The sequence below is a fragment of the Epinephelus moara genome, chromosome 1, assembly GCF_006386435.1.
Source record: "Epinephelus moara isolate mb chromosome 1, YSFRI_EMoa_1.0, whole genome shotgun sequence".
Classification (NCBI taxonomy): Eukaryota; Metazoa; Chordata; class Actinopteri; order Perciformes; family Serranidae; genus Epinephelus; species Epinephelus moara.
This window is the reverse complement of record NC_065506.1, coordinates 45,487,581-45,503,990: the sequence shown is the minus strand read 5'-3', so window position 1 is coordinate 45,503,990 and position 16,410 is coordinate 45,487,581. Positions and strand designations below refer to the sequence as shown.

General features: G+C 43.1%; 2 protein-coding genes across 2 annotated transcripts in view; one reads left to right on the top strand and one right to left on the bottom strand.

Moving 5' to 3' along the window:
* The window catches only part of txlng (taxilin gamma), a 765,700-nt gene that overhangs the window by 413,505 nt on the left and 335,785 nt on the right, over positions 1-16,410 (bottom strand). The window lies entirely within an intron of this gene.
* prmt3 (protein arginine methyltransferase 3) overlaps positions 1-16,410 on the top strand; it is an 88,297-nt gene that overhangs the window by 4,912 nt on the left and 66,975 nt on the right. The window contains exons 6-10 of the mRNA XM_050052750.1: positions 459-618; positions 1,144-1,285; positions 5,298-5,363; positions 7,731-7,852; positions 12,206-12,305. Of these exons, the coding sequence (XP_049908707.1) occupies positions 459-618; positions 1,144-1,285; positions 5,298-5,363; positions 7,731-7,852; positions 12,206-12,305 (590 nt within the window). The remainder of the gene's footprint in view (positions 1-458; positions 619-1,143; positions 1,286-5,297; positions 5,364-7,730; positions 7,853-12,205; positions 12,306-16,410) is intronic.

Genomic DNA, 16,410 nt, shown 5'->3' with positions numbered 1-16,410 from the left:
AAAAACACATGCAGCAAAAATAACAGGGAACATTAGCCGTGGATCAGCCCGCTGCTTTTAAACATCATCAACCAAGACAAACCATCACCAGTTAAAGACACAGAAATCATAAGGGCTTGCTCGGAATAGCTTTAACAACTCATTTCTTGGAGACAGTTATTGTTTTCCTGAGGGATCTTTAAAACCACCGCAAGGTCTGAAAACTAGAATTTAGGCAGATTCATTTTTGGATATGACCTGGATGGATTTAGTCTGATTCCACACTCACTTCACTTTTTCTGCAGCTGCCATTCAAAGTACAACAGAAAACATGCAGTGCATGAAAACAATACAGTTATAAGATGTATATTACATCTGAGTGTGTTGCGACGCTGTGAGAGTCGCTGTGTCAAGTCTTTGTGTTCAGCTCTAAATGTTTACCCTCTCTGTTTGTCTCCCCCTTTCTGTGTTTCTGCCAGACCCTGAAGAGCTCTGTGAGGGGTTGAGCCCGTCGACGTGCCCGCCATCGGGGGCCGAGTCCCACGATGCACTGCAGCAGAGGGCACAGGCCGCTGAGGAGAGAGCCCGCAGGTCAGAGGAGGCGCTGGCCAGAGCCATGGATGACCTGCACAAACTCAAGTCAGTGACACTTCTGCATTTTCACATTGTTTTTAGAACCACTGGGTGTGATTAAGTTGTCCTTTTAGTTTTCTCATGTCAATCCTGAGTAGATCTTTTTTTGTTTCTATGTTTTTGAGACCTTGCGATGTGCTGCCTCACTTCTGCACTACCCTCCTGGGGCCAGCAGGGGGACACAGTGAACCCAGTATTGCAGAAACCTCAACTAGAGTACCTTGTGGAAGAAGTTTAGAGGAAGGGGAAAGATAAAAATGGGGAAGGGAAAATTCCACTGCAGCATGGAGGTTAAAGTGAGGAGGGGGGGTAGGAAGGGGGGCAATAAGGGAAAATTACAGAAAGAGTGAGGGTGGTGGGAGGTGGGGGGTGTTGGGAGAGAGTTGGAAAGATTAATGCCTCCCATCTCCTCCATTTACTGCTACGTCCTGCATGAAGGTTGTGTGTGCTTTCTGCTCTCTGGTCGCTGCTTTTGTCCCATAATATCCTAATATGAGAAGTTAAACGCAGATCTGTCTGGTGCTCTCTCAGGCTGCTGGCTCAGGGTTTGGTGCTGAACGCAGAAACCCGCAGATCTGGTAACCTGGGCGCTGTGGCCGAGCTCCGAGAGGATGAGGACGAGGCCTACTTCAGTTCCTACGGCCATTATAGCATCCACGAGGAGATGCTGAAGGTCTGAGTTGTGCAGACACACAAACATAACACAGACACACACTGACCAGGCCTGCAGGTCTCATTACAGTCCTGTGAGTTGCTTCCCTCGGGCGCAGCAGTCTCTGCAGAGCAAAAGTCATCAGCATACGTCTTGGCTGAAAGATTTCCATGTAGCCTGTAAATGAGAATGATCATCTTTATGCACACATTGATACTGAGGACAAGACATTTTCTCAAAAGTGACACATCAGCAATAAGCGCTGAGCTCTCATGTGAGACGCCGGCAGTGCCGCTGCATGGCGGATGCTCGGAACGTGGAAATAAATTTTTACACTGCTCAAGCGCCGAAACCTGAAAGTGTCAGCAAGCTGAGGGGTGTGTGCGTGCGTGTGTGTGAGGGGGGGTCAGCTCTGTCTCCTCCCTTCCTGTTCTACTTACCGCAGTGCTTAGACATATTCCTGTTGGCTGTCCTGATTGGTGCTAAGCACTGTTAAGTTTTGCGTCATGTGTTTGTACGTCAGGCTGTAAACTCCATCAGAGCCTCAGGAGGGGCGGAGAACACGTGACGGGGGGCTTTGCAGTAGAATGTGGTCAAGTCTTTCACAGGTCGCCATGAAGTGCATCACCTATGACGCACTGTGTGTGTGTGTGTGAGGGAAGAGGGAGGATGACGTGAGTTGGATGTATGTCACTTAAGTTTAAAATAAATCAAACTTTTAATTTGTCACTGACTGATACAAATTGCATACTGGACCATCAGTGTGACACGAAGGACAGTCTTTTCAAAGGAAAGCTGCCTCACTGTGCTCACTGCTGAGCGCACTTAGAAGTTTCAGCGGAGCGTCTTTGTGTCCCATTGTGGTGGAAATTGAGGCTGAACATTGAAATGATTTTTGAAATCAAATTTTAAAGAGACTTTTTTTTTAATACTTTTTGTTTATGAAAATCTTTTACGTTAAGGAAGAAAAGTAAAAAAAACAAAGAAAGAAAGAAGAAAAGCAGAACACAGGGAACAGGAAACAAATAGGAGCTAATGGGATGTTTACAAAGACATGACACATTTTCCGAATGTCATATATGGTACATACAATCATCATGTGACATCTGTCTCATTGGCTAAATAAATACATCATTTTCTCCACCGTTTTTCTCCCAATTCTTTCTGAAGAAAGAACAAAGACCGGAAGGTGTACGTGTTTAACAGTATTAATAAAGAGGCTCGCTGTGGGGCAGTTTTTCTGGGACCAGTATTTTGTAATGGCCTTTACTTGCTACCAGCAGGATCTTTAGTAGATAGATATCATCTTTACTTAGTTCATCAGGGATGTATCCAAGAAAGGCTAGAAAATATGGGCATGGTCAACCATGGTGGGGGGAATAGTCTCTTACACAGATGCCGATGACATCAGCACGCTGGCTGACTCTGTCGTCTGTGGACATTCCCATAGGAAAGTTGTAATAGAACTAGCGCTGGCTCCCAGCGGCAGTGATGTGATCGGATCCAAATCCGTGTACTTCCGTACTTCCTTGACTAATGGCTGATTAGCTTTGCCTTACACCCGCCTACACCGGAATTGCTGTTCCCCGAATTGTTGTCCGTAGTACAACACGAAAAGGAAGTGTTCAGTGCATCGCAAGAACAGATTAAAATGGATATGATTTCATTTGATTCAGCTATATTGCAGAGCTGCAACGTCCACAAGATTGGAGAAATTAAGGATTTACAGCGACTCTCTAAAATTCCTTATGCAGGAGAAGAGAGATGTTTCCGCCTGTTTACCGACGGGATACGGTGAAAGTTTGATTTATCAAGCCTGGCCCACTGTAAGCCGTACCTATGGCAACGCCGTCACATGGTCTGGATATCACCGCCCATTTCTATTACAAAATGAAAGACGAATGTCCCCAAACTCCCATTCTGAAGTAAGGGAGGCTGGACACGCGAGACTATGGGAGGAATGGATTTCTGTTTGCGTGATGGAAAAGTGCATCTGGTTTTTAAAGACACAAACATTTTATTTGCAATTATAGCCTTCATTTTACACAACATTATCTAAACGGACAAGTTCAGATTTTTTCAAGTTTGTCTTTAAAAGGACACTCACATGCCAATATATAAGTACACCCAAGAACGTATTAGTTACTGTGATATTTAACTTTAACTCTAACATGATCCTAATGTATGTGATGGGAGACTAAGTCCAGAATCCTTGTCCTCGCAAACATGCATACAAAAGTATAGCCGAGGCATCAGTAGTCAGAGTTGGCCTTGTAAAGTTTTAGTGTGAAATTCCCTGTTAGTGTTACTACCGCTGCTCATCAAGGAAGCACTGGGTGCCCAGTTGCTGCAGCGGCCTCAGGTTTGATTCTAGCCTGCGGTCCTTTGCTGCATGTCATCCCCTCTCTATATCCTTTTCACTTAAAGTCTTTCCTGTCAAATAAAGGCAGAAGCCAAAAAATCATCTTTAAAAAAAAGCGGGAACGCTGTCTGGCAAAGGAAGAACGATTAGAACGACCAGTAAGACTTTTAGTGTTCATATAGGCATGCACATATTGTATAAAGACAGATTTAAAAACCAGTCTTACGAGATAAGATTCATCCCAAACACGGGTGAACTGTCTGCAGACATGTTTGACAAAGCTTCTCATCCGCTGTTCACATCATGACACAATGCTGTCATGTTTAGAGCCTCGTGAGGCAACACCACAAACCTCCAACAACATTCAGTTTGCAGCTGCAGTGTTGGTCAGAAAAACAGCAATTAGATGTTTTCCCCAAATCATTTCATCTTAAGTTTAAATGCTGACATTTTTCTACTGTATAAATGCCCTGACTAATCAGGGCTGAAGGATGTATTGACTGAAAATGAGACAATCAAGTTAAAGTGATTATTACGCTGCGTTCTGTTTTACAACATTGCTTTTGTTTTGTCTCTTTCCTTTACAGCAGTGCTCAGTTTTGCCAATTTGGGACTTTCTCACTAAGTTTTGCGTCTTTCCAGAGACTTTATTTCTAAAAAGCGACCAGTGATCAATTTAGAAACTTATTCACACCATATAGGAAAAGGATAGGAAGATATTCAAATACATTATAAATCATTTCCATGCATGCTGCTCATAGTAATAGCATTCCACGACTCTTCTGCCAACAGCGCAAGTCTCTCCAACTTGTCTTGCACAGTGTTTATGCATAGTGCATATTATTTATTTTATTTATCACATTTTGAATGTGTTTTTAGATTGATTTTATTTAAAGTTCCAGAAAATCCACTGCTTTTTAAAGTTAAAAAATACAGTCACTGAGTAATCATGTTGAATAATTATGATCTCAACATTAACCAAAATAATAGATTAGCTTTCATTTAGCAGCCCCAGTTGAATGACACAAATATCAGAGCTCATGTGACAGTTGAATCAGTCTTTGGTTACCATTAATGGAAAACTTTCTTATATGTAAATATCTTCTAAGAGCTAAGTATTGAATTGAACTTGTTTAATTCCACTGTGTCTTGTACCGAGACATGTTTCTGTCATTTCAATAGATTCTGTAGCTTTTCCTCCAGAGACGAGTTGCCGGGGTTTGTGGGCAGATTTGATTGGCAGGTTAATTAGCAAGTCCTGACCTGACCTCCGCGAGAAATTTCAAGCTCCCTCCCAGTTGTATTTATCCCATAGATTTGCTCTGAAGTTTCCAAGAATGCCCCCACAGTCTGTTTTGATCTGCTGTTATCTGCACCTGTGTGGAGAAAGCTTTACATGCCATGCTCTGAGAGTTTTTTTTCTCCAAGAGGGCTGATAAGACTGGTGTGGGATTCGACTTTATACGACAACGTAAGCAGACATGGAGCTCAAAAAACAAATTATCTGCAAGAGGTTAGATTTATAACCCCTGCAGAAACCCTGCAGTTTGAATTTAATTTGAATTTTTGCCCCACACATTAACATGTTGATTTCTCTCTTTTAACTCTGTCACTTAATAAAAGTTGGTGTTTCTGTGTATATTTCTTAATGTTTGATTATTCTCTCCACAGGATAAAGTGCGCACGGAGAGTTACCGCGACTTCATGTACCGCAACCCTGACATGTTCAGAGACAAGGTGAGCCGACTGAACAAATCCGAACAGATTTTAATGTGTGTATGCTGTACGTGCGGGGCAGCTGGTGTAGTGTACAGCCAAATCTATTAACAGGAACAGGCGCGTGCATTTTGCAGGAAAGACATTAATAAGGCGATGGTATCTGATTTAAAACACAGTGTGATTTTATTAGTGCCTTGACCGTCGACTGCAGAGTGCTGATAACAGACACATGCAATCCACCACCAAACCCATAACACCCCCCCTCCATCAAAAAAAAAAATCCCTTCCAACTCGCCCCCACCTCTCTCTCTTTTCCATTGCCTTTAGTTGCAGGAAGCAGTGGCCTGTATCATGACCATCCATTATACAGGCGGCTGCTGGTTAGTGCTGGGATGAGGCTGTAGAGGAGGGAGGCAGGTTTTGTTGATGGGGACGTACATTATCCCTGTCACAGCGAAACACTCGGCAGAGAGGGAAGTGTCACCTTCTACAGGAAGTGCGAGATAGAGAACAAAACAGGCTATTCTTGTTCCAGTATTGTTAGGGGGGTGTGGCAGTACAGAAAGATGGAGAAAGCAGTGAGAGGTTGTGCGTTGTGTTGTGTCAGCAGTGTGTTGGCGACCCTCTGTGAACCCATAAAGGCAGCAGGATGCTTACAGGGACGTTAAAGTCGCCTTAAATAGAGACACACATAAACACAGTGTTACATATAGAGGCGTGTATCGTCACTGCAGCTGTGCCTCAGCCATTTAACACCAGTCGGGGGTGAAGATGAACAAATTAACTGTAACCTATGGGAACCTGAAATAGAAGTGACTCAATAACAGTGGCTGGAGTGAAAAAAGTTACTTGGTGAACCAGAGCGTTCAGGAGCAGTTTGATCTGTGGAGATGCTGAGGACTTGGCACAAGCGTACAGACCACTGATTTGGATGACCTGACTTCTAGATGTTAGTACAGGTGTGGAAGCACTTTCCTGATGGAACCCGACCTGAGTCTGAGACATTTATAATCGAGCCCGGCCCGAACCCGCAGCATGGCACTGTGCACACAGTCAATGGAGCGGAGCCTGTGTTGCGTTCAGGTGTTGTCACGTAAATAACAAATTCCAGCACTTGAATTGGCCGTAGCACAACACAGCACCTTGAAGCACACCCTGCACATTATATGTTTTTGGTCTTCATCGGATTCTGAGAATCCTAAATGTTCCCACACTAGCGAACTTTTTCTCCCTCTCTTGTCGACGAACCTCTCTCGCTGTCCCTCTGCCATCTTTCGCACGCTGTTTTTGAAATCGTCCGCGTCCACCCGTCTCATTATTCATAGCTCAACTACTTGGCTGGCTCGTGGAGTGAATAGAGGGAAGGAGGGGAGGGGGCGGTATTGTGCATGCGCGGCCTCTGTAGAAGACAAAATAACATCTCCAGGCGTCCGTGACCAAACATCGTTTCCCTCAATTTCATTAATTTTGAAATCGTTTGACCTCAAAATCGTAATCACGATCACCAGACGATTAATTGCACAGCCTTACTAGGCGCAGTGCTTTTTCTCCAGGTGGCTGCATGCGCTCACTCCTCATTGGGAACAATTGAGAAAAGATGCTAGCGCTGAGAAAAAAACACTATGTGGAAGCATCTTTAGTCTCTGTACTGTTAAGTATCTCCCAGTGAAATGGAATATTTGAGCAATGCACAGTTATAATAAGGATTTAGGTTAAATCCTTTGTATTTGATTGGACCACTAAAAAGTGGGCGGACTTAGAGTTTAGTGCAGTACAGATCTACAGGGGAGTCTGCTGCAGAGCAGACTGTTGACTGCACACACACAGATGAATGAATTAGACCTCCGCCACATTGTTTACTCATTTTTTTACTCATATTTCAATCAATTTGTCACATGAAACCATGAGAATATGGTCACAAGAAAATTTGGCATTTAACGAGATAAATGATCAATGAACACAGGGACACAGGATCAAAACTTGGAAAAAGTATTTTTAAAAATGTATTTTTAAAAGACATTAAAAGGTAAAGTAAAGATCCAAAAGGAAATGAAGTTTAGGTGTAGCTCTTAGGGTCTGATGAAGGCTGAGATATCATGCTTTGGTAGATTTATAAAGGATATACAATGCAGTATAATATATCTTTAAATCATATCATTTGGTCAAAAGCTATTTTTTCATAAAGGGTACTTTGACAACTTCTCAATAACTGTAAAACCCAACTGTGAAAGATGTGTCTAAAGCCAACAGTTTAGTTTTATCCTAACAAACCTGCCTGAATTAATTTTCACATTATTTGGAGCACATTTTCAAGCACCTTATTTTTCAGTGGTCATTACTTGCTCCTCACCCCAACCCTAACCTCTTTCCCCTCTCCCCCTGCAGGTGGTGCTCGATGTGGGCTGTGGGACCGGCATATTGTCCATGTTCGCTGCCAGAGCAGGGGCCAAGAAGGTCATAGCAGTCGACCAATCAGAAATCATCTATCAGGCCATGGACATAGTCAGGTGAGACGAACAAACTGCAGCCAGTCACTTTTTTCAGATATGTATATAAATCTGCCTGCACCTAGATTTATTGGAGGTTGATGGAATTTCATTTTTTATTGCACGTAGCCTTGAAAAATACAGTTTTAAAACTCTTTCAGTCTGCAGTCAACATGCTAGCACATTAGCTCAGTAGCGGTACTGCTAGCTTGGCTGTCCCTGTCAGTTATGTGACCCTCCCCTTGCACGTCATAGTGGTCCTTCGCGAGCCGGAGTAGATGCATCTTCTTCCCTGTTGTGTGCAGCAGAGGATTGTGGGAGTAGAGGTCTGTGTGACCTCCAGCCACCTTTTCATTTGTTGCAGCTGGTTGACTTCAATAGAGCTGCTGTCAGTCGCGTGGCCATAATGCACATAATTTACACCTGCGTTCTGACTCATTCACCCCTCGCCTCTTCTTCCCTGCAGTGGCTACAGTCCGAGGCCTGCAGTCACACACACACACACACACACACACACACACACACACACACAAACATGTAGATGACCCCCTGTTGGCACCTTTTAATACAGCCCCTCAGTCCAATTTCAGGTGCTGTGTGTTTCCAGTGTTCCAGCAGCTGGCTCTCCACAGTGGAGTCATTTAACCTCCACCAGAGCCTCCACTGTCCCTGCGTCTACCTGCAACCCACCACTTCCTCCATCACACCCCTGCCTCTAAAATGCATTTTTGAGTTAGGGGCCGTTATGACTGCTATTATTACCGTTATGTAAGAGAGTGTCGTATAAGCAAAACAACGGGGTTTGCTGAAGGAAAAGGACGTTTTAATTTTACAGCCCACTGACTCGCTGTTGGAGTGTGTGCTGGCATGCAGGCTGCGTCGCAGGTTCGCCAGCGGTGAAGATTCAGCTAAAGAAATATGTGTGGCCCCGTCCCCTGCCCCCACTCCTACACACTCACACATGCACACACACAAGCACACACCTAAATACAGCAACACACGCTGACTTTTGCCCTTGGCTCCCCTTAAATCTACTGTTTGGTTGGGTTGTGATTTTAAAGCTCCTTCTGTGTGTGTGTGTGTGTGTGTGTGTGTGTGTGTGTGTGTGTGTGTGTGGCCTTTGTGTGTCCGCCACTTTCTCTCTTGATGTTAATATCAGGATTGTAATTAAAGTGGCTCCTGTTGGTTGGGCAGGAGCATCCATCTCCTGTCTCCACTCCGTCGCCGAAGTTTAAATGAAAAGCTGGATGTGACTTCCTTCCTTCACAGTCACTTCCTTAATGGATAATGTCTAAATACGTTTTTTTTTTTTTTTTAATGGCTGGAATTGATGGATTATCCAATAGAAGGCTTTGAATTGTGACAACAAATTGGAAAAAAAAACCCTGGACATTTTAGGTAGAGGGGTAAAATTCAGCTTTTTAAGGTGAACTAAAGATGGACAGATAATCAGTTTGGACGTTTATCAGCTGATTTTTGACTTTGATTGAAGAATGCACACACTATAGCCTCTTCTCCACAGCACAAAACACCCACTAACACCCACAAACATCTTTTGTGTTTAAACAGAAAGGTTATGACTGACATTCACTCCCGGGACAAATGACTCTGCAGTTGTCACAGTCCCAGCTCTGATTGGCTTCACATCTGCTCCAATGGAAATTCGACACTGATTTTAGCCCCTTTGCCCGCGTGATACAATGAGAGGTTGCAACAAGATACCGCCCATCTCCTCCCTGACGGCATTTTAACATTGTTCAGAATTAGGCGACACCCAGTTTGAGAGAGAGTTTGAATAAGAAAGAGATATAAAAAAGATGTAACCACCGTAACATTTTCACTGGCCTCCATGTTGCTTTCTGCTCTTTACTCACCTGTTTTCCGGCCTGTTCCTGACGCTGAACGTGAAAGGCCTGCTCGTCTACTGTCTGCAGAGCTGTGAACGTGACTCTAGTCTACAGGCAGTGGGAAAGCAATCTATTTTCCCACGTTTAAAAAACCTGCATACAGTTTGGGTAGAAAAAATGTATATGATGCCAGGACAACCTAGCACAGAGTGTTGTGATGTACCAGTACTGATGATAACCATAATATTTGAAACTGAAATATTAATATAATATTAATAACATATGATAATATCATTTAAATAATCCAGCGGCTCTCATAAATCATTTACATTTCTTTGTCTCTTTCCCTGAACGTCACGTAGTTGCCTTTTCGCCATCCATTAAGTAAAATTTTTCTTTTTGTAGGGTTATGTTACAGACTCAATCTCTTTTCCTTCGTACACTTGTATTTTAAGTGTAGTTCATTCGCCACAAAATTGACAAAGCACAAGATAAACTAAATTAAAGATGATTTTGACTATTAGCATTTTTTTTTTGGTCAATTTTTTCGTCACATTACTATCGTTACTGTGAACGCTTGAGGCCACAATAATCTTGTAGTTAAAAACTGATATTTTCCCAGCCCTAGTTCAAACATTTGTATTTAAGTTTAGGTCGTTCATTTTCCCAAAACTATGATAAAGTAAAATAATAATTTAATAGCAATATAATAACAATAATAAAATAAAACATTTAAATTTTTTCATGAAAAATAAATATCATTTAGCTGTTTATTCCTTTCATTATTTTTATTTGAATTTATTTAACATTTTCTGTTAAGGTAATAAAATAAATAAAAGATAAATTCTTTAGTCCTGTTTTGCATAGGACTAGTATAACCTGAAGAACTCTGGTAATTTGTAATAGTTGCGGAGGTCATCTGTGCTTGTAATTCAGTGCAAATCTGCCATATTTCGCCAGCACAGAGGTAGCGTGATAATATTAATCCTGTGCAAGCCAGCACCTCGATGATTTGGGGTCCTATTTAGTTTTTTGTTTTTCTCTGCGCCTTGTTTCTGCCTCAAGAATTTATTTTATGGAGGCTGTGTTGGTAACTATAAATAAAGGTTTTGCAAGCATTTAAGCAGGAGGCTCATCCCGCTACACAGCATGGAAACCTATTCACAGAAAATACAAGCTCAGAGCAATCAGAAGAGCGAAATCTGATAAGATGATAGGATGTGTAAAATAGATAATCCCCACTAGTGGTGTTATGTAGTGTTTCTGTGGTGTGTCAAGTGGAGGTACACATGACTGTGAGCATCACATCTGCGGGATAATGTCAGTAAAATTCAGTAACATACAGTTTTTGCTTCTTCTGTGTGAATGTGCCACACCAGACATCGATATATTGGTTTTCGAAAATCTTAAGAATGGATGTTGGAAATTTTGTATCCTTTGACAAAAAACAAAAAATATCTGAATTATGAAGAAAAAACTAGTTTGTATGACAAAGTATATATTCACCAGCAAAGGACAGCAATTATTTGCACACTGGTTTTCCTGTGATGAAACGTACAACCTTTCTCTCTTTCTCTGTCTCTGTCTCACTCACTCCCTTACTCCAGCACACACACACACACACACACACACACACACACACACACACACACACACACACACACACACACACACACGCACACACACACACACACACACAAAGCCACACAGATACTGACTCTCTCCCTAGAGTCCTGACATTGTCCTCTAAATTACCCCAATAATGAGATTACAGTGTTTCCCTCTTGTGAAAGGTGTAGGAGGTGGGGGGTTGTGGGTGAGGGGTGGGGGTGGGGGTAGGGGGCTGTTGGATCCTGGGAGGAGGTGATAGCAGCGGTAGCAGAGAAGCAGAGAGGGGAGAGACAGTTCAAGATAAGGATCGCTGCCACAGAAATGCACTCTGGGCCGCTGTGAGTAATTGTTCTGTCCTCGGTAACATTAGCTGTCATGATAATGGAATATTCACAGAGATTGATACCCAGACTGGTCGGTCTGAAAGGAAGGATCATTTAAACAGCAGCACTGATCTTTCCGTTCCTACCTGAGCCTGACACCTCTGCAGGCCCACAGTTACAGTTTCCCCCTTTCACACCGCCTGCATGGCCCCGCAAAGACTGGAAATATACTGTACTTGACAAGTTTGAAAAATGGCCCAAATATGTATGGAAATTGATTGCTGCGGTGTGGATGTACAGTATCTCCATGTGTACGTCATCCATTTTGTAAAGTCTGTTGATAGTTAATGTGACTGTGGCTGAATGGCACAACTCCACAGAGCATTTTCAGCATCTTTCAGCTCATCGCTTTGGTGTTACAATCCACAATGTGTCCGTTTTGGTTCACTTTCACCGCTGTCAACCAGACAACAGGCAGGCAAAGTTGACGACCAGTCAATAAATTTTGCAGAGCACTTAGTCAATAGAAACCAGACCAGTGCTAAAAGGAGAATGAATATCTGACTGAAAATCATCTTGCATGTTTACCACAGGTCCAACCAGCTGGAGGACAAGATCACCCTGATCAAAGGCCGCATAGAAGACATCGAGCTCCCTGTGGAGAAGGTGGACATCATCATCTCAGAGTGGATGGTCAGTACTCATTTAGACAAGCCGTTCAATCCTAAAACCTTGTAAAATCAGTAGTTGAAACAAGTGATGTAAGTTCAATTCCAACGTTAAACACAAGTGTCAGCTGAATTAATTTCAGGAGTTTCACTCTGTCCCAAAATGCTCCTGTGTGATTTCCACAAATTCAAAGAAAACAACATCAGTTCATACAGAACATGTCATCCATTAGTAATTTTCTGTTTTGATGTATGATAATAATGAATCGAATCTCTTAAAGGATAACTTTGGTATTTTTCAACCTGGGCCCTATTCCCCCATGTGTATGTGTGCGTATGATTCATAGGGAGGCGGATGCAGCCGGGAGCCGCGAAACGAGCTAAAACGGTAACGGGGGCAAATGCATCCCGTATAAGTTTGCGCATTAAAAGTGCTTTTTTTCGCCACTGACTGGTTCAGATCACCAGTGCTATCTCTGCAAATAGCATAGTAAGCGTTTCCCTTACCTCTGGGCTGTGTGACGTCATCTCGCGAGAGCTTTGCTCCACTGTGTCTGTAGCTCTCTCTACTCGTGGGACAGCCGTTTTCTTGAGGAAGAGGTGTTTCGGGATTGGATGTCTTCTCTTCTTCGGCTGGCAGTAGTCATCTTGGGAGAAGTGAGCACTGCAGACCTGATGGTCTGCAAGGCGCAGTGTCTGGACAGGAGTGTTAGCATCCATTTGTAGCACAACTAGCCACAACTTCAGCATCTCGCTGTCCGACAAAGGCAGCCTATGAAAGCTGTACGGGGTGTGGCGCGACATCAGTTCTTACAATTCGGATAAGCACAAACACGAACCATTGTTTTCAATCGATGCAGTAAAACTCTCAGCTGTACTCCGGGACAACCAGCGCCACTCTGAGCAGCGCTCTGCATGGCTCCTCTGTTTTCTTCCGCCAACAAGCAAAGCTCTTGCGAGATGACGTCACAGCCCAGAGGTAAGGGAAACACTTAGTATGCTATTTACAGAGATAGCACTGGCGATCTGAACCGGTCAGTGGCGAAAAAAAGCACTTTTAATACGCAAACTTTTAATGCGCTCCTTGTTTGCCCCCATATCTACCGTTTTAGCTCGTTTCGCGGCTCCCGGATGCATCCGCCTCCCTCAATACTGAACCAATTTTAGAACGAGTTGTACCTATGAATCATACGCACACGCACACATACACATGGGGAAATAGGGCCCAGGTTGAAAAATACCGAAGTTATCCTTTAAGCTGTGTTCACACTGAACATAGAGCAAAATGTCGCCTTGCTTTACTCATGTGAATACAACCAGGGAGTGGGTTTGGAGTGTTTTGCACCTGGCACAGATTTGCCCCTAACAGCTGTGCTAAAAGTTGTGCTAACTAAGGCAGCTAAAGGCTAACTTGGTTTGTAGTGAGGTGCAACCAATAGCTGCAATCAAATGATGTGAGCACAGTAAACATGTAGGCTGTCTTTTGTTTTTCATATTGTTCACAGCAGCACATTACTGCCTCACTCCTTCTGTTGTTTACCTCCCACAATAGAAAAGACCAACATAAATAACTCTGAGCATTTCGCTTAGAAGCAACTCAACAAAATGGCTTACACCAGTAACAAGACATATTTTCAGAACTTGCAATGTAGTCCGACGGCTTCACTCACTTTTCAACGAGCCCTCTCCTTGTTTGTGCTGTCTCTGTACAGTAGATGTTAAGTGGTAGAGCTCTGGGTGTCCACAGACTGTGACAATACGTTGGTCTTCCATTCCTGATCCTTGTTAACGTCGGGAGACCACTACTAGATCTCAACATCAATAGACTTTCACGACACACCATTATACTGAACATGCATGTGAGGGTAGTGTTGTTTTTGGCGGCCTGTTTTAATTTTAGTTTTAGTCTAGTCTTTGTGTTAAACTGTCATTTTAGTTTTTATTAGTTTTAGTCACGTTCATACTCTTTTTGTCTAGTCAAGTTTCAGTCAACTAAAAGTCTGAGCATTTTAGTCTTATTTTAGTCAGAATAATCCCTGACTATTTTCGTCTCGTTTTAGTTGACGAAAACTGATGATATTTTAGTCTAGTTTTAGTCAATGAAAATTGTATTTTAGTCTCTTTTTAGTAATGCAATTCTATTATACCCAGTCAATATAGTATAAGTACCTAGTATAGTATAACCAAACCAAAATTTTCTTTTCTAAATTAGCTCCTATAGTTAGAGCTAAATATATATTTATTTATACAACAGTTAGTTCCGACCGAGTAATTTGATTGGACGAGAGGCATTCCGTGAGTGCTGATATAGAGTATAACATCACTGGGACTTGTAACAGTAAAATCACTCTGCTCACAGGTGTTATAAGTAAGGGATAATGTATAATGAGCCGGTGAATACTGGGAAAATAACTCCGGACAGGGGAATAGAACCCCGACGTGCACCCTGCCCTGCCAGCATTATAGTATAGTTAATTGTAGTTATCGTCACATGACCACCATTTACGTTGCGTCTCGTCTCGTTTTCGTCACGTGATGAAGGTTCGTTGACGACGATATTTAGTCATACTTTTCCTTGACGAAAGCAACACTATGTGAGGGTTCAGCCAGCTCCATGTACAGTGGTGTTGTGGTAGTTGAAAAGCTGGGTTTACTACGAGGTAGATGGGATGACATGGCACATGGCGGCATGGTGGTACAGTGGTTAGCATTGTTGCCACACAGCAAGAGGGTGTGCATGTTCTCCAGCTTCCTCCCGCAGTCCAAAGACATGCAGGTTACATTAATAGGCGACTCTGGTGACTCTATATTGTCCATAGGTGTGAATGTGAGCGTGAATGGTTGCCTGTCTCTATGTGTCAGCCCTGTGATAGTGTGGCGACCTGTCCAGGGTGAACCCTGCCTCTCGCCCAATGTCAGCTGGGATAGGCTCCAGCCCCTGCGACCCCTAGCAAGATAAGCAGTTATGGAAAATGAATGAATGAAAAGATGGGTTGATTACCAAGGAGGAAGTGGGTATACTGTCCTATATGTTCCAATGGCTTTTTGGCTAATAGGGGGGTATGCTGTAAACAGACAGAAAAAGAGGTACACCCCATATACCTGATTATACCCTCCACTACACCACTGTCCATGGATTTGTTTGGGTTACAAGACCTCGTTTAAACTCATTTTTGGTGCAAGTAGTGTGAACAGCTCAGGTCAAAGTCAAAGCACCTCCCAGTTGTTTATACCCTGTTGGCTTTTTATGACATTATTGGAGTATTAAGTGGGCAGGAATAAAATAGCACAGGTGCATGAATGATTGGGTTGGAACAGGGGATGTGTATGACAGGTTTGTGACACATCATGCACATAGTGGAAAGTTGGTCACACTACAAACCCAGAGTTCAATACATCGACACACACAGAAGACATTTTACTTGTCATAGCAGTAAGTAATAACATTAATGATGGCCCAGTTTTCATGTCAGTCGAACCAGCCAAACCAGTGTGCTCAATTAGCACCCTGACGACTACCTTAATGGAGTGCAACCAGTATTAATGTTAGTCTTTATAGCGTGTCAAGTGAAAGAGTCAATGACAGCTTCAAAAGTAATTCTTCAAATTCAGTTTCAGTAGATCTCTGCAAATATTTCTGCAGATACATCTACAGTTTTGGCTGATTTTAAGGCAACTAAGTTTGCTCATGTGTTGTGTGAAAATACCTCCAACAGTCTTTGAACTCTTTGAACAATTCATGCATATACACAAACTGTAGATGCTCACCTTAATCTTAGAGCTGGTCCGTAAGCAGCCAATGAGCTGCTGAATCCAAGGTGCCAGCAGCAGTGACGCATGTTTTAAACATGGCCTAAACGGGGGCTAAACTCGACCATGAGCTCCTCTGAATACCTAACCAGGAAGAGCAGTCTTCCTTCCCCTTGATGCCCATTTATCAGGGAGATTCTCTGTGGCGATACAGGCGGGACGGCCAAAGTTGAACGCACCGCTGAAGTCATCCCTAATTCATGAGCATCCCGTATCTGTCCCCCCTCCACCTCCCCCATCCATCGTGAAACCCCAGGGTCACGAGCAGGGGTCGCCAGCCAGAGCCTTCCCATCCTCTCACTAGGGAAATTGAAATTCGG